The sequence below is a fragment of the Larus michahellis genome, chromosome 1 (genome assembly GCF_964199755.1).
Source record: "Larus michahellis chromosome 1, bLarMic1.1, whole genome shotgun sequence".
In the NCBI taxonomy this organism is placed as follows: domain Eukaryota; kingdom Metazoa; phylum Chordata; class Aves; order Charadriiformes; family Laridae; genus Larus; species Larus michahellis.
The window spans coordinates 74,990,239-75,009,298 of NC_133896.1; the positions used below are offsets into that span (position 1 = coordinate 74,990,239).

At 41.7% G+C, this 19,060-nt stretch overlaps 1 protein-coding gene and 1 long non-coding RNA gene across 7 annotated transcripts in view; one reads left to right on the plus strand and one right to left on the minus strand.

Moving 5' to 3' along the window:
* ITPR2 (inositol 1,4,5-trisphosphate receptor type 2) overlaps positions 1–19,060 on the minus strand; it is a 277,577-nt gene that overhangs the window by 104,543 nt on the left and 153,974 nt on the right. For all 6 annotated transcript variants that reach the window (XM_074587404.1, XM_074587414.1, XM_074587436.1 and 3 more), the window contains 3 exons: positions 17,198–17,388; positions 16,202–16,344; positions 14,378–14,486 (listed from right to left, as the gene is read on the minus strand). In XM_074587404.1, coding sequence (XP_074443505.1) covers positions 14,378–14,486; positions 16,202–16,344; positions 17,198–17,388 — 443 coding nt within the window. The remainder of the gene's footprint in view (positions 1–14,377; positions 14,487–16,201; positions 16,345–17,197; positions 17,389–19,060) is intronic.
* LOC141743404 (uncharacterized) lies at positions 155–18,460 on the plus strand. The gene is made up of 3 exons (XR_012587034.1): positions 155–413; positions 14,820–15,046; positions 16,017–18,460. It is a non-coding gene; the product is annotated as an uncharacterized LOC141743404 (long non-coding RNA).

Here is a 19,060-nt window from a genome sequence, read left to right on the forward strand (position 1 = left end):
GTGCGCGCAGCTTAATCAGCCCATTTGCTTTCTAGTGTCTCGCAGGGAGGAGCTGATCTCATGCCGCCTCACGATCGTTCGAACCGAATCCAAATGCAATTTCAGGGCCGGCGGCACCGCCGGGCACGTGACGCGGGCGGGCGCGCGCGCTGCCAGACACTGCGGGCGTTACATAACGGCGCGGTGCCGCCGCCGGCCCGGGGGTGGCCGCGCGGCACCGGCGTCTGCTCCCGCCCGGCCGGGCCCCCCCCACACCGCTCACAGTCGTAGTCACCTGCCTCGGGGCGGGGGGGGTGGAAGTTCGGCGGCAGCACATGCGAGCGGGACCGTTCCTCCCACCACCCCAAACGGTTGGTTAAATCACTCGCCAGCAACGGCGGCTGCAGCAGGCCGAGAGACGCAGGATATTAAAGGTAAAACCCTGCGCCCTCCTTTCGCCCCACCCTCCCGCCGACGCCAACCCCAAGGTAACGGGGGAAATGCTGCCCTGCAGCACCGCTTGCTGCCCTGCCAGAGAGCGGCCACCTACACCACGCCTCGGGCACTCAGGCTCGCTGCAGCAGCGGTGCAGAGGTCCGGGGCCTGCCGAGCCCGGACCCAGCCGACTGCTACCCACAGGCTGCTGGGTCATTGCTCTTCCCCCGCTTGCTCCCTGCCTGGCCTTCATCCTAAGCAGCAGCTGAGCATGTGCAGCGAGATCTGGGGAACAGCCCTCTCCCATTTAGTACATACTTACCACACCAGGCATCACTCACCTGGAGGGATTTTCCACAAACGAGGCAGGCACTATTTAATAATGGATCAAAATTAGTGGTTGGGCATGAAACATGCTCATCCCCATGTCAAAAGATGAGGACTAGATCCACTTCAGGCAACGGGGTTCTTACCAGTGTCACCATCTGCAGGTCTGCATCACTAAACATAACACCCACAGATCACAGTGCTGGGAGGAGTGCAGAGTTAACGCACATCCGAACTTGCGCCGGTCTCATACCAAAATCCAGCTTACTGACTTGGAAGGCGCTAGCCACCCCACCCATGCACAGCATCGGTGCTTCCATGCCACAGGGAGGTTTGCAAGAGAGGGTACTACATACAAGTCCTGGTGCTTTGTCTTTTCTTGGATCGCCCTCTTGGGCTGCAGTTTTGGAGCCACCTTGACCCAGAATTCTTCCTTCAGGAGAATGAGCGTTGCACGTCAAGTTGGCCAACACAGCAGGAAGAGTCTCTGAAGTCTGTATGACTCAAGAAGTGACTCTTTTCATGTATGCCAGCATTTCAGCAAATGTAGAAAAGCATGCTTTTTCCCAGTAGAAGCCAACTTAAGAACAAGCATTTATGTAGGTAATCCAAAGCCAAGCTAACTTAATCAGTGCTTGTTAAGACTCTATACCTTTTTTTTTTTTTCAACAAATCTTTCATTCACAAAGCCCAGGAGCACACTGTTTGCTTGATTTAAGGAGGAGAAAACGGGCACCCTGCCAGCTGCTAGGTTCTGCACTGTCATACGCAAAGTCCTGCTTCCACTTTCAGAGAGACCTTCTTTGAAGGTGAGTCATTCAGTCCTCTGGAGAGGAGCCCAAAACGGGAGCTAGCTTGTGTTACTTAAAAAGCACCCTCAGCTGCACTGACACGTGTCCACAGCGACGGTACAGCACTGGGCAGCAGACTCAGGGCAAAAAGCGATGCCATATTTGAGTAGGCTGTCAGAGAGAAGATCAGTTCCCTTCCCTTGACCTTCAGCAATCCTTCTCACAATATAAAAGTCTAGAATGAACTTAGTCCTGGGCCCAAACACAGTGTTTGTCAAGTCAGCAACAAGCATTAGGGCAATATATCTATTCACCAATTTAAAAAAAAAAAAAAAAAAAGACAGTTTCCCCAGGGTGGCTCTTGCTCAAGTCAGATGGGCACTGTAACTTGTTTTAGCTGCACATGTGCTTTTCGAGCAAGAACGTGTCTGAAAGAGCCCCTTTGTGCACTGCTGCAGCTGCCCGGCGGCTGGTTTGCCACCTCCTGTGGCTTTGGAGGCCCCTGCTGGAAGATGGAGATGTACATGCACAGCGTAGTCCAGGGCAATAAAGCAGCTACTTTTCATCTGGCAAAACTGCAGTGGGAAATTAATAGTTCAGAATTGTGCAGAGGGCTTGAGAAAACACTTTTAATTTACTCTGATTTTATTGCCTCACGGTTCTTGCGTGGGGCAGGGCCCCAGCTGGCTCGATAGTAAAATCACACTACATAGGCTTAGTAGCAAAACAGACAGATAGTGATCAAAGTACATAACCTAAGACACAGAAGCCATAAACTGTTGGCTAGTTCAAAAGAAAACATTATCCCAGCAACACTTCTTTCCTGCTCTCAAATAAAGTCTCTCTTCAGCTAAAAATCAGAACAAAATACAGAGGAAAAAGTATGTGCAAAAATAGAGAGGGGATTTTTTTCCAGTTTCAAATTGTTTATAGAGTTTAAAAATTAGATTAAATAAGTGTTGAATTCAAGTATATATCAACTAGTTCACTTCTTGTTTTGTTTTTTTTTTTAAAAAGGAAGTAAAAGACCTGTATTTAGATTGCCTTGTATGCTAGAATTTGCTACTGAGTTAAAACAAGCTCTTTCAGTATCATAGGTATGGAAATAATCTGTTTATATAAACAGCTTCATTTAAGTCAAGTGACTCTCTGCAGACCGCACTTCAGAGAGCAAACCCTTCTAACCAACTTCACAGAGCATCAGGTAGGACTCCAGAAGAAGCCAGTTCATCTGCCACCTCCTAATCCTAGCTCAAGACGCCTGCTTCAGCATGCTCGAACACAGCCAGCACTGCTCTCATTTGACTCCGTTTCCTTTGGCTGTGTGGCATAGCAGGTGATTTGCACACACAGACAGAAATAGGTAGCACTTTGCCCATACTTCTGCAATAGAAATCACTCGTTTCTGACTAAGCACACACCACAGTCCAAAGTAATCTCTTAAACTTGTTACTGAGTGACTTTTTTTTTTTCATGCAAGCATTTCCACACAGCACCAGAACAAAAATCCAAACTCAACTAATGAAATCTGAGTTTTTTCCCATGAAGTTACTCACTGTAAGAATACTTAAATGAGAAGAAAAAGAAGAAAAGGACAGCTTAAACTGTTCAACTTCCGTTTTTGAAAAGGCCCCTTCTAGGTCCTTTTGGTCAGTTTTATTGTCAGAATTAAAATGACTACACGAACAAAATGCTAGCAACAGCCAGGACAAATTTAATAAAGACTGTGACATAACCAGAACAATACTCTGTGCCGTCCAAGGTAAATTTGCTGACCATCACCCACTTCATTGCTAGCAGTGAATTATTAATATAGGTCTCCACAAAATCAAGGGAACTCAGGCTGTATAGTCTATTCTCCAGCAACATTTCTAGCCCCTTTGAAAAAAGTGCCCTGACTAGTAAAACAGGAGGAACTTCCCAACAATGTGAAGGACTCACAGCATTTGTTTAAATGCAAAGATTTTCATTTTTAGAGAGCCACAGTCAAATATTTGTATATTTAGAAGAGTTAGATTTCCTAAATGCGTAAACCACACCCAGTAGAGTGGCCTGGGGGGAACCCTAGAGCTGAGAATTTCTAGTTGGTTGTAGATGAGAAAACACTTGGTTCAAGTGAAGCTTGTTGTTCCCCTGGAGTCAGTAAGAAGTATTCCTTCATACTGAAAAACCTCAGAGTCAAGGTTAGCTGAAGTTTTTTGGCACCTGAGAGAGACTGGCATCCAGCCCTACTGGATGTGGGGCTAATGGGACACAAATGCTACCATATACAACTAAGGAGTCAAAAAAGTCAAGTTTACTGCATGAAAAAGGAGGAAAGTAGTAAAAAAAAAAAGGGGGGGGGGGTGACAGACAAAAGGCTTGCCAGAAAAAGGAATGTAAGGAGACATCGCTAGTGTAACTGCTCAGGACTTGGGGACAAAATGTTTTGGACACCTCTGCCAAGAGGAATTTTCAGTGAAGAGGTCCTCTCCCCATCTGGAGTTATCAACACTAGCCCAAACCTTCAGAGCACGTTTCCTTGTCTCACAGCTCAGCCAGCTCAGAGCCAGCACAGCCTCTTGCTGACATCCACGCTGTGTCGGCACGTTCTGCTTGTGACTCTGTACTGCACAAAGCCTTTGCACGTGTGCACTCCGAGCAGGGCCCAAGCGATGGTGAAACTGCAGTGGGAAGAAAATGGATTAATCGGGCCTCGCTGGCAAGGTGCCACGTGCTGCCCATGAAAAGCTGTTGCAAGGTAAACAAGGCACAACCTGCACACGGTGTTCGTTGCCATAAACTGAAAGAACACTTTCAGGCTCTGCCCAACAAAAAAATCTCTCTGCAAAAAGCCTAGGGGTCAAAGTGACACCAAGATAATTAAGCTCATAATCCTCAGGGCAATCACCAACTCCTAAACAGGCCCCTCATTGAGCAGCCTGGTCAACGCACAGCATTTAGATATTCTGGTCTTTTCCCGCGAACTCCAGAGGTCAGGTAACCATAAATGAACCTGGCTTTCATTTAAGTAAACAAACACATGCATAATTCAATAAAGCATATTTCAAGCTCTGGGATTTGTAGAATAAAATTGGAAGGACACACTAAAGACTCAAAGAAATACCAAATAAATTACTTGTAATTAAAAAATCTCATGATTTTCAAGCCAAATCTCGTGATTTGGTTGTGGCCTGACTCAGGGTTTTCAGTGCTCGGGGTTGGCAACTCTGACTAAGCAGGGATATGAAATAAGAGCGAGAGTGACTGCCTGCCAGGCTTCTGTTTTCCTGGGACAGAAGACAAAGCAGCACTGACAATTCCAGCTGGCAATACCATCCAGGCACTCCTCCAAGGCCAAACATGCTGGGTAAAATCCTCATCAAAAAAAAAAAAAAATCCTATCAGAAGCAGTTACTGTGGTTGCTTAATAGCTGTTTTCCAAAGTTCAATATAGCATATACTTTCTTTTTCTTGAAAAGGGGGAGAAGGGGGAGTTGGACCACATTACAGACTAATCCCTTGCCAGATGTCATTAGTGATGAAGTCCCTTAGAAATTACATCAGTATGAAACAAATCAGAAAACAGTGAGTTTCCATTTCCTCCTCATGTCTGGCTAGACAGAGACTTCAAGATCAGCTTTCATCTACGGCCTGGAATCAACCCTCCTCTGAGTCTTGCTTAGTGTGGCAGGGGTGTTAAGCAAGTAATTGCAACAATTTAAAAGAAAAATAGCTCACTCGCTCCTGCTCCCCATCCCTGTCAAATACTGACTCCTTCATTAGGCTTCCCTAAAGCTGCTTCAGCACATTGCAGTAGTCTCTCCCTGCTCCCAGTGGAGGTAGGTGCTCCAGCTGGGGCATATGTCTTCAGCCAGGACCCTTACATCCTCCTTGGTGATGCAGAACCCTGAGCCTTCCCCTCTCTGATGATAACCCCAAGCGTCCCCTCATATCTGGTATCCAGCAAGACAGTCTGGTCAGAGCAGAATCTAATTTCCGCCTTCCTGCAATGCTCACCCCTCCCTACCTGCTCACAGGGTGATAGAGGAGGAGCAGAAGCACAGAAAGAGGTTGAGCAGAAGGGCCTCGCCAGTTCTTAGGACTTTTGCTTCCCTAATAAGGCAAGAGCATTGCCCATCCTGATATCTGAAAGAGCTATATCTTTATTTCTTTGTGTTTGGATGACTAAACCAAACAGTATCATAAACTGAGGGGTTCTTTTTGTAGAAATTCGGTTCCTGAAACACTTTTCTGAATCTTAAATCTTGGGAGTAAAGCAGTTTACGTAATGCTACCTATTCACACTGCCCTAACTAACCATAACTAACCATTCCAGTATAATGAGTCCATTATCCCCTGCTTTATTGTATTTTCTCTTAAAACAGAGATCAAAGATTTGGATCTAGTGGCATCATGCCGATTTCATTTTTATTACTGGCTCCCTAGGTCTATCATAAATATTCATTGGCCATCCTTAATACAATGCATTGAATTCTGCTCACTGCTATCTCTGGTGCGACTGCAAAGTACAAACAGGGTTGTTGCTCAAACATATTAAATAAAGCAACAGCAAATTTGTGACAGTCAACAACAACAACAACAGAAAAACAACCCAGAAAACAAAAGAACCCTTTTCCCCTTCCAAGGAAATTCAAAACCAAAGGAGACATTTTCTCTCGCCCCCTCCACAACTGCAGACATTTGACTGCTGTGGGAATTCAGCTGTACAGAAGCAGCAGCAGCAGCTGACCTGCTCCCACAGACAGGAGACATTTTTGAAAAGTCCACAGTTGCCACACAGTGGTCTCTGCGATACTGCAGCACTCCTCTGCGCCCACCAGTAAAAATTAGAAATGTTACTCGGCAGTGATGCAGAAACTGCTCAGAAATGTGGACTTTTTGTATAGCAACTAATACTTAAAAGGAAGCAGGAGGTGTGCAGGGAGAAGCATCCTCCAGGCTCCGTCAGGAAAAAGGTTTATGTGGTTTTATTCTCCTAACTCCCAAGAAAAACTGCAACTATGCAAACTTTAGGATGCTTACCATTTGTTTCTCTCCCCATACTCATCACTCACATGTTTGTTTGAACTTCCCGTCTCACCTCAGTGTAGCTCCTCCCAGCATCAGACAGGCAGGGTATGAAAACCACTATTGCACCTATGTGAATTGCTCCTGCTCTGCGAATAAGCTCAGACACAGGCCTCTTGGGATGTCAACTAGATACTTTAGACAATTACCAACCACTAAAATTACGGTGGCCATGGGAATTAGGTTTTTCCTCACGTTAAGTAACTCTGAGAGTATTACTGCATATCAGACACTTTATATTCTAAGCAAGAATATCTGCTCTGTTAAAAACAAGACAATATGGTAGGACACAGAATTGCACATTCAAATATTTATCTTCTAATATGACTCCACCATGGAGGTAATATGCTACTCATTAAAAAAAGAGATGGAATAGAAATAAATCATCTAAAATAAATATTTGTATTTATGCATATGAACACGTCCTCATGCAAAACTCCACACACCTAGAGACGTGAACCATATCATAAAACTGCTGACTCATTTTACACATTAACCTACAACATACCTTGGTCATTTACCTAACCCCTTGCCAATCTAGTATCTGCTAGAACCTCTTACTAAATTCCAAAAAATCTTTGCTGCTTTATTCATCATGTAAAATACATAAATAAAACCAGACAGAAAGAAAACCTTGATCTTGATGCCTTCATGATGTCGAGTTTGATTCAAATAGCTATAAGTGAGCATGGAATTTAACTTCTAGGTGAACCGACGTCTTTAATGAAATCCATCCTACCTGTATTCAAAACAACAATAAAAATAAAATCCAATTGGTGGTGTTCACATAAAGGGTCCTGATCATTTCCACGAATTTTGTACCTGGGTGAGGTGAATCATATTCAGAGCTCTAAAGGTTTTGTTTGTTAAACAGCTCTCTTCTCTTGTATTCTTTTCCATTTGGTTTTAACTAAAAGTATTATTAATAGAGAAGGATGCCAAACAGTTTGCAGGCACTTCATATCTTCTTGCTGTTTTGCCATTCTTAAGATCAGATCCATAGAAAGGAACTGATACAAAAAACGATGGGGAAAACAAAAGAGCATCCTTATGTCACATACACTGTGTAAAGGGGAAATTCCAGAGCAGAAGTTTGTCTTTTGAAGTTCAGCACAAGGAACAAGCTACTTCAGTTTATTATTGTTTTGTCTGATGCTGTCTAAATCAGTATCTACAGAAAAAATACAGTATCAGATGCTCGTTTAGAGGAAAGATGATCCAAGTTCCAAAACAATTTATCAGTCAGGATTTGGGGCTTAATATTTCTGAAGCAAAATTGGATAACAACATACTGTATTCTTAAAATTTGATAAATATGAGCTGCTGAGAGGCTACAGTCTTTCAGAAGAAATGTGTTTACAACCACATGTTTTTCCAGTCTTGGCATCCTGCCATTAGATTTGTTTGTGACTTGGAGAACAAACAAACAAAAAATAACCAAGGTTTTGAAACAAAGAAGAATAAGTACCAGTGAGTAGTGAACACCATTGCTCACTCAAATATCACCTAAGCTAAAAGTACCTTTAAGTCTCTGGAGATAATATATTTGGATCAGAGTGACAGTTAACAATTATACATATAAAAGAGAGGGCAAAATCATGAATGCGCCTGCTCCTGCAAAGTAGTTAGGCATGTGCTTCACTTCCACCACAGCAGATTAAAGTGCTTTTGCCTTCCACTAGATCAGGACGTTACACTTCATAAGAAGTCAGAAGTGCTGTCTCCTGCCTGTCCTTGGTATATGACTTTGAGTGTAAAGTTCTTGTCCAGGCCAACAAGAGCAATGCCCAAAACTATCCTTGACACAGACCACATAAGCATCTCGCCACCGGCTTTGAATAGGCGTCTGAACACAAGCAGGTGACAGTCCAAAGCTGTATCAAATCTCTGGAGCCTGTTATTTACAGAAAAAAATCTCCCCTTAAAAAGGAGTCATGCTTTTTAGATACCAAGTACTTACGGGTTTTTGCACTAGCAACAAAATAAATCTCTCTATAAATGCACGTGATTGGAAACCCAACAGAATATCTGGGGGATGTCCCCCACAGCGTACAGCAGTATTCTGCTTTAGTCCAGAGCAATGCGTATTACGTGAGAGAGAAGGGATACAGCAAAGACGAGGGATGCTACTTCTGAATAGTCTAGTTGATACTGCATGTCAACGCACCAGAAACGTGCCTCCGTAACAATATGCCAACGTTGCTGATGGCCTGAGGCACTAAGCACTATGGCGATCAACACCTAGCGAGTACAAACAACAGCATCACATGCCTTGTGGTACCTTTTTGCTTAATTATTCCAGCTTGAAGCCTAGAGGGGGGAAAAGTGAAACTGCGTTGCTTTGTTTCTCTGCAGGTTTTATTTCTTTGGCTTGTAAAATGTCAGCGTATGGGTATAATGAGAAATTACCACACTCGAAGGCTCTGACCACATTTAGTGTTTAGTCTTGCGTATCTGAAAGCTCTGGTGCTCCTGCCACTGCAATTAGTGGCTCAGAGGATTCACAGCAATAGCAAAGCTTGAATCTTCCACTGCAATGAATCAGCGCAGGCTTCAGTTCTGCAACAGACCACCACCTTCACAGAAACTATCACACAGATGGAGGGGTTTGTCCCAGCAGCGTTTGAACTTTCTGCCATATTTCATCACTTAACTGTCATGACAAAGCCACAACAGTGTCTTCCTGACCATACCAGATGTATGTGTTGGTCACAGCAACCAGGCTGGCACTGCTAGAGGTAATCAAACATTCTTCCTCCCTGCACCTCCAGTGCCCCTCTGACTGTGGCTGTTTTCCTAAGGAGAGAGTTTTTAATGCAAAAATGTCCTTTACCAGCTGAAATGTTCAAGTGATTTTTTAAAAAAAATTCAATATAAACAGCATTGAGCTTAAACGTTCTCCTATAGTATTTCTAACCCCCTATTACCTTACAGCCACACTGAGCTTAGTGAGGAGAACAGCCTATTGACAACGGGGAAAAAACAAGCTAGTGCTTAGGCATTTTTATAAATTAGCACAAATAAAACAGACATCAGAATGGTGAAAAAACTGAATGTAATTCTTCAGAATACCTGCAGTGCCACTAATCCAAAATGTGAGTAGTAACACAAATAAAGGGATTTTAGATTCTGTTCTTCCTCCCATTTAAAATAAGCATTGCTTTAAGGTTTAATACATTCAGCAAGTCCCACATATACAGAATTATTCTCTTTTTTCCCCCTTTTATTTTTACTTACATGTGCTATTTATCTGAGTACAGATGCAAATAAGTAAAATCATCTTGAAAACTTGAGGCTATAAAATACAATGCAGTTTAAATTGAGAACGTCTTTGATTCAAAAAGCTGCAACGCTGGGACACTGCTGGCTTCTAAGACACATTGAGACCATTCTTCCCACCAGAAAAAGATCTGCAGCTCCCAGTGTTTTCAGCTTGACTGGTAGATCAATACATTCATGAACTTGGACTATTGCTCTTGACAAATTCATTGGAGTTTTGTCAACAGCTTCACATGAAAAGACTTAGGTCTTCTGGCACAAAATGACCAAGAGCCAATAGTGGCCATATCAGGGACTACATCTTACAAGAATAAAATACATTTGTATTTAAACCGAAACTGTACTATTTTTTCACATGTATATTTGGTGCTGTTGCTGAAAAGAGAGGAGAGGATAGCTTACATTTCATATCTAAAGCGGATGCAGAAACGTTAACACTGCAAAACGAAAGGCTACAAAGCCCCTTCTGTGATTTTTAAATCATGAAGCTAGTGCAATGTATAAGAGCAAGACAACATTCTTCATGAGTTTTTCCAAAAAATGCAAAAAGCACAACTACTTATTTCTGACAATTAAGTAGCTTACACAGTCTTTGTTCTACTGACACTTAAAAATGCAGTTTTCAATTATTTATACTGTAGTTCAACACCTAAAGCAGGAAGAAAGTATAAAGTCTGTGTTCTGAAGCACAAGTAACCCATACTGAAGGGTTCAATCTCTTTATAATAGTGTTTCCTTTAGGAACTACCGGTTGGCAGGGTATACTGGCTTGAATTCTGCCATATTCTGTAACGCGCTATCATCCATTAACACTCTGATCAGCCAATAACGTTACACTAAACTTGTCATATACACACGTTATCAGAGATAGTATTTTTCCCCCCCGAGATGCTAAACTCATTTAAGAACAGTTGAGAAATCAGAAAGTTGTCCATGCCCAAGGCACTGACATGCCAGCAGCTGGAGTGGGTTAAGAAGTTGCCATATGAGCACACATCAGTCAGAGTTCAGTAACTTCATCCAATTCACCGTGTGGGTTTAATTTAAGCTTCTGAACCCTCTTTGAAGCATGTGGGAGGACTCACTCCTCCTGGCCCACCATCTCTGTTGTGGGGACAGTCACTTTCAGCAGGGCAGCAAGATAACGCTAAGATTTTAAATTGCTCCAGTCATTTGCAAAGTGAACATGCATCAGTGGTCTATGTGTCTCAAGTGCGTTTGGAAATGTTACCCAGATTCAAACTGTGATATGGAAGTGGGTCTAGAGTCATCATTCACACAGAAATTAAACTGAAATCAGGCACTATGGTGAAGGACAAAAAAAAAGATTTGCATAAAAAATCAAAAATTCTACACCAAGATCCTTCTGGATTTAAAAACGGCCAGCAACAAAACAACCAGATGGGGCAGATCTAGTCCAAACACAGTCCTTTCTGTCTCTCCTGTTTCTCTTCTTAAACAGTCAGTCTAAAGTAGGCTTTTATCTATACCACAGCAACTGTCTGAACAGAGGCGATGTTGACTTCCTCCACACACTGCTTTATCCAAGTGTTTTAACACTGTTCTGGAAGAGCTTTCTGTAAGAGAGGGGCTGTAGATCAAGTTTCATTCCAGTTAGTTACCTAATCAATACAAATAGGACTAGGACTTAACGTAGAACTCCTGGGAGATCGTAATAATCACCCACAATTAATTATGAAAGCCAATCAATGAGCAAGAGGTTTTACTTGTCGTTTGTATACCTTAAATCAAACTTCTGAAATTAAACTTTGATTCCTAACATGATTAGATGTTGCAGTACTAAGCAAAACAATGCACCAGCAAGCACTGCCCCAAAGGCTGACTGCAAGGGCAACCGAGGATGGAGACAGGAGGGCATAAGCCATGAAACACACCAGTAAGGGGAGGTACAACAATAGAGTTGAGACAGTGGATACAGGAACAGGCATAAAAACAGTGAAATAAGCACCTACAGCTATCTTTTTCTCCTGTTCCTTCAATCAAACAGGCTCCCTTTCAGTGGTCAAATGAAAGAGAAAGGCAGTAGAAGGCAAGGTTCCCAGACCTGGATCTCAACTGTGGGAGGTAGAGGGAAGAGAAAGAGAGAGGAAGAAAGTTTATTTCATGATTTCTTCCTTTTTTCTCACTGTGGGAAAGTCTGCAGAAAGGTTTACCATCTCTGTCAAATTTATGACCCAAAATACATTATGATGGGTGATTAACAAACTCAAGCTTTCTGTCAAAACGTCATGTGTCCCTCTGTGGCTTTGTTCTGGTATTACCATTATGTATTTACTACTATAATTTTTTTTAGTATCTACATAACATAGATGAATAGCTTTGCAGGCAGTGAGATCACAGTTCAAAAAAAGCTGGAAACACGCAGAAGAGGCTATTCATTGTGCTATTTTTACTATTCTGAAGTCCATACCATGAACAATGACTCATAAGAGTAGCAAGCTGGAGAAGCACTTGCAAACCATACAAGCTTGCTTACTCATTTATTCGTTTGCACTGATTCATTACGTGCCTCAGTGTAAAATCTATGGGACTCGAGAGAAAGCACTAGGAAGAAATCCTGTGTCCAGAAGAGCTCTTCCACCCGTCATGCCCTACCAAGGTGGTGGAGGTCACACAAGGGCTCTGAGCATACATCTCCTATGTCCACTCCTGAGAACTAGAGGCTGTCCTGGCTGGGTGAAGGGCCCCCACATACCAATGGAGCACACTCCCTCTGGTGGCTTCACTCAGTCTCGCCTTACCAACATCCACAACAGGGTACGAAGAGCAATTAAAACAGGCATATTTTTTGTTCGCTTCTTTTAAGTCATACATTAAAGTGCTGATTTTTTTGCCCCCATGGTCCTGAGATGACGTTAACTTTTCGTGGGTCTATGTGGTTATTTTGGCGAGGTTTGGCAAAGTTCATCATAGCATGCAGTTAGAAAAGCAAGTTAGTTTTTCCACGTGATGCAGTGGTGTTATGGACCCAAGAAGCTATTAGAGTAAGTATGAATAATAACTAAGAAGAATAATATCTGCTTCACCTGTGAATCTCTTGTTATGACATTAAAAAAAAAAAAAGCGTCTGCCCAGGCCTATCCACATTTTATTTTGAGCAGAAGGTAGAGGAGGTTAGTTTTCTCTGCATGCACTGGTTGTTTTTGCATAGAGCAAGGCTGATGTTTTGCTATTGCTGCCTTTGTCTTCATTTCAATGTTCTGCCTTGAGATTATTTTTTTTATCCTATCTAGCAGGTTGCTTAGAAGCCTGGGCAATAAGTTCCCATGTCCATATGTTGAAATCAAAACAATATACGTCAAAACAAAGACACTGTGAATATTTCCCATTTCTAATACGCGGCTCATCTATCATAAAGGAGAAAAGAGTGTGTTGGTACTTTATCACTTTAGCATGTTTAACTTCAAAAGTAAAATCTCAAACACCCAGAAAAAGGCATGGGCACCTTAACGACCACAGACTTTATTTTTCTTAACGTTAGATAGGGGTTAAGATTGAATCTCATAGCTAGTATATCTGAATGGTGGATAACTGTGCCAGGTACAATAACATGAATGAGCACTGTTACTTAAAACATCTGAAAATATTTGGGTGTAAAAGCCTAAGACAGTGAAACAGTGCGACACTGGGTTGTAATCAATATTTTTTCTCAAGGTAAAGTGAAATCCATGAGCATACTTGACTAAACATGTCAGCTGTGAACAAATGAAAATGACAGCACTGAAAGATTAGATAATAGCTCTATGATTCATATTTAAGAGTGAATAATACCGAAAGAATTTGGGGAATACTCAGAAATAGGGATCAGAGGAAACCACACAAAAGGCACAGATATCGGGCTCAAAAAGAAGGGACAGCTGACATGTAAATCTGAATTTAGCTACTGATACCCACAGGCACAAGCAAGATGAAAGAGGTATTTGAAAAACTTGGGTTTGCAGGAGGAAACTGGGCAATAAGGGGAGAGAGAGAAATGCAAGAAATAATTAGACACTTGCAGAGTACAGACTATGTCACTTCTCCCCAAAACTGGCAGCTCTGCTTAAACATTACGTATTCCCGTCACACATTTATGAGCATTAAAAAAATGTATGGCATAAAATGCTCTGGCACCACAGGTAGCAATTAAAAATCCCTATATTTCCAATTGATCTTATGATAGATAAAGTCAGATGTGACATAAGACAACTAATCTCCAGAAGTACAATAATCATATATAGTAATACTCGCTACTGCTAATTTATTTCCTCTTCCTTGCCTTGACTCTTGTCAAGTCCCTGATACAAAACTCTGTTAGGCAGATAGTTTCTTTTGTTCGTCTTACTTTCTGCTGTACCACATTGTTCCTAAGATACCACGTTATCTTTAAAACATGTACAAAATGGAAATCATGTCAGATTCTGTTACTGTCCTAGAGCCAACATTTTAATACCTTGCTATTAGTTCTATATTTAATACTAAAATGGTAGCAGTACCTCTTCCGCAAAGTTAGTTTTCTTGTCAAGCATTTCTCGTAATGTCTGAAGAATTTTAATGCAGAGTTTTTCTTCTTTCTCCATTAGCTTCTTTGTGTGATTAATCAACCTTAAAGTAAAATATTAAACCTTAAAGAGCATTGCACATTGTTGTTAAGCCATATTACAATTTCTTTATGCAAAAATTGCCTGTCACTATATTTTTCCTCAAGGAAAGGAAAGAAGAGTAGACAAGAGAAATCATAATTAAAAAGGAAATGGGACTTTCAAGGTGTTGTGAGTTTTTTGTGTCGATTTGCATATCTCACGGCCCATACAGAAGGCAGAATTCTACATCCACTTTTTACAAGATTTACAAGATCCAGATTAAGATCCAAACTTGCTATTTCATTCTTTCTTTATTTAAAGCTAACCATGTCTTTATTTTAACCTTTATTTCGAGGTAACCAATGTTCCCCATGCATCTTGCAAACTTTAGAAGCTACAACCTTTACATCTTCCAACCTTGATGATGGGTATACTTATATAATTAGCAAATGGCACCCAGCCAAAAGGATCCCCAAAAGCCTTACATGGAAGCACTCAGAAATGTAGATATTTGGATGAAACACGACCATTGTTTACATTCACACAACAACTTTACAAGACTGTTTCAAGTCAGAAAAGAAGGTACGTTTCTGACTCCAACTGAGACTGTGATAGGAGTTTGGGTTTCAGTCAGCTTAAGCCAATACCAGAAGCATCCTTTCTATCTCTGTGTGGAGCAAGTCCTTGTACTGTTTTATCTCATTGCTGGAGAAATGTTTGTGAAAACAGAAGGGAGAAGGAAATCTGAAGGCCTTGGACAGTCCAAAACAATATGTCTCTCAGGCCTAACAACACAACTAACAATATTTTTAAAGAGTTACACCTCTATCTCGGGATTCCTGCATGGCTCTGCAAAGCATTCCTTTGCCATGGAAGTTAATTAAATAAAACAGAAAACTGTTTATTGCATTACACGGGCCACGTCCAGCAGCCCTTGACTTGATTTGATGCTGACTTTGAAAGGAGTTTAGACAGAGGGGATGGGACGGGACAAGCTCAAAATTTAACTTAATTTTTCCAAACATATAAAGTATATTGTTATAATACTACCTCTGCAGAATATGCAGAAAGCCAAGGAATCAGGAGAGATGCCAAATGGGCTCATTCCCCCCAGGTTACCTCTGTTTAAATTACAGTTTCTCAAGGGAGCAAGGGCATCTCACTTGAGGACTAATAAAAAAATTGCAAGACTCTATTCCAATGCACAGACTGCAAATAAAACATCTAATAATTCAATACCAGGTAGGGGTGCCTGTGAAATATATTTTTAAAAGAGCTGCTGGCAATTTAAAATAAAAATCAAAAGATTTATTTGCTTTACCAAAAAAAATAATGATCTAACCCTGAGCACCCCACCCTGTCTCACTATGAATTTTTGAAAATTCTACCATGGAGAGTCTAAGTTTCTGATGTAGATTTGGAGAAACTTAATAGCAAAAGTAGCCCATTAAGAAAACAGAAGTAGGTTGAGCCTGTCACAGTTTTAACAAGCTACTAACATTCAATTTCTAGGCAGGCAAGGCAAGCAACCTCTTTCTCTTCTCATCTACAGGCTCCTAAAGTGCTGAGAAACATAAAACATGCAGCAAAAGACCTCAGTTTAAGCTTTCAATATGAACTCAGACACCTACATGCTTAAGTCACTACTGAAAATCAAAGGTAAATGCTGTTGAAAATTTTAACTCCCTGCCACCTTTTCCAAAGAAGCAAACGGGCCTCTCTCCTTACACCACTTACTTGGACATGAAAGCACCACATCTTATTCTGGCATCGCTCCCCTCAGGAAAAAGAAGTTCTGGACTGTGCAGCACATCAACCAGCACCGAGAATTCAGCTTGCATCATGGGAGTGAACTGATGCTCCAAGGAGGACACTACATCCTAGGGGAAAAGAAGAATGTAATCCATAACTCTGTCTGGCCAAGAAAACTAGAAGAACATCGCTGTGAAGTTGAACAATACTGTGCAATGGGCTATCTGATCCACTTCAGCCACAACAGCCCATGTTAAACCAGGCGACAGTAAAGCAGTCTCATGCCTTTCTTCACGCCACTCCTCAAGGAGGGGGAAGATGCCCATTACTATCTACCTTGCTGTTCTCTCTCAAATTTCTCCTCTTCTCCTCTGCAGTAACGCCCACAAACCACTTGGCAACAGACAACATGATGGTGTGCTGGAAAAATACTGGTTGTCGTACGTGGTTGTGAGCGTATCACCTGAGGTGTTGCTTCCTCGGTATTTACGGCTCCTCCATTTGTCTGGGTCCTGCTATTTTCTTAGTTCATCAACTCCTGATGTAATTTAACCACTACACACACAAGGTGATCTCCACCTTGTAGGTATTCTCCAGTACACAAATCTGACATAATGGCTCCTAAAACCCCCAGTATGTCCTCTGCAGTCAAAACAGGACACGCGACCATGAAAAGGCTGAAAGGAGATCGTCTCTGCGAGCCACTTTGGGGAAAACTACATACGTCCTAGGCCTCACTCTTGACTTCTGTAGGAGCTGAATTCAGATCATGGATCAAAAGGCCCTGCATGATGGCTTCACTTTGAAGAAACACCAGAGAAGAGCTGAGCCCTCTGTTCCCCCCATCCAGAAGTGCAAAGGTTGCTGTGATCCAGCACTAAAAATGCAATGAATCTCCCTCTGGTGTTTTCCCACACTTGGCACATACTAGATAAATGCACTACCACAACTACCGCCCGAGCCATTTGCTATTTTTTGTACCTGTAGTTTTTCTATTATATTCCTGTAATCCCAGGCAGGCCCACCAAGAGCTTCTTTAAAACGAGGTCCACTGCGGGCTGACATTCTCCACCCCATGGCTGCCCTCTGCACCATGTTAGAGTGACTCTTCATGAACAAGGTGTTGACCTGGCTGTCCAAATCCACTGGAATTGCAATCCCACGGTTCTTTGCTTTAGTAGGAAGAAAAAAAGAAGAAATTTTCCATGGCAAAAACATGAAAATCTTATGAAGATCATGATATGCAAAATCCTGATATTCTTGAATTTAAGAGTCAGGGGGATCTCACTCCAACAGGCTTTAAATATAAGGATCGAAAACCTAAGCCGATAAAAAGCAGCCATTATCTAGTTAAAGCAAGCAAGCTGTACCACTGTAAATGAGATGAGGATTATTTCCAGTATATATTTTCATAGGTACAAACGTTTATTTCTTAAAACCGAACAATTTTTTTACTAACTTAAAAAAAAAAAAATCAGATCCAGAGATATTAAGAGCAAAAAAAAAAGAGCATGCATTATTATTTCAACAGCTAGTTTTACTCTGTTCAGAAGTAAATTCAAAAATTCTTCTTTCTAGTGGATATATGCGCATTTAGCCAATTTATCCCAAGTGCAATTTGTTGCTTTTCTGTGTGTTTCTCTTGCAAAGACCTTGAGAAACCAAGTGCATACAAATTAAATTTGAAAAAGACTGTCTCCTTTTCTCTCTCCCTTCAGTTTTCTATACAGCCAGGGTTGTTAAACCATGAGATTCCTGGATGTCACTGCAATATAACCGATAGTTAAAAAACATGTGATAGTTTAAGTGATAGTTAAACAAATTTAACCAATAGTTTAAAAAATGCAATTTTTAAATTTATTTTTTTTTTAGACTTGAGGGGCAGGAAGTAACAAAATAGAGAATATCAAAGAAAAAAAAACTGAGGGGAGACTTGCAGGAATTCTTACAGGGCATCCACTATTAAACTACTATTGCATCCTCAACTGTTGTTTGAAACACAATGTCCTCACAAAAATCTTTGTGTTAGCTGCATCTCTCCATTCCACTGGAGATCAGAGTGACATTCTTCGACGGCTCAGCATGAGTCATCTGAAATTCAACAAATAAACAAGAGATCGATGCGGCCATAGATCTGTTTGAAAGATTAGGTCATGTTCCAGTGATTAGGCTTTGTATTCTACGTCACTTCACTTAATTTCCATGGCACATTTTATGTTTAATAAAAACTTAAAAGTAAAATGGAGAAGCAGCTCTCGTTCATTTGTAATAATGAATAATAATAACTAATTTTTCAGTTTCCCTTATTGAAACAAGATGATTTTTTTCCAAAGTGTTAGCCCATACTACAGGACTGCACGACGTTTCTTTGAGGCATTTCCCCACCGTTCTGCAGTAACACGCACACTTTCCACAACTGTGGAAGGCAGCAAAAATATTCCACCCTTCCCTTCCAGTTCTTAAAACACATACAACTTTAAGTCCTGAACTTGTGAAGTCAACAGATGCCCCTCTTTGCTGAACAGCCTATGCATCAAAGCCCACAGGAGTCCGCGCAAGCAGAGAGGCAGGCATACAGCTCTGATGAATGAAGGCTCGTGTGCTGCCAAACAGTGAGTCACGGATCCCAGGCAGAAAGTTTCTCTCCCCTCGAATACTATATTGTAACGGCAGCATTTATTATAAACCTAAATTTGGCTGTGACACCTCAACCCCCAATCTCACAGACTACAGCGAGAACGCTCTGTCACACGTGTTCTCATCCTTTTAATAGCTCCCGTGGGTGCAGGGCACCCTCCTCTCTTCCCACTGCAAGGGTGTATCCTGATGCAGGACCAGGGCCTC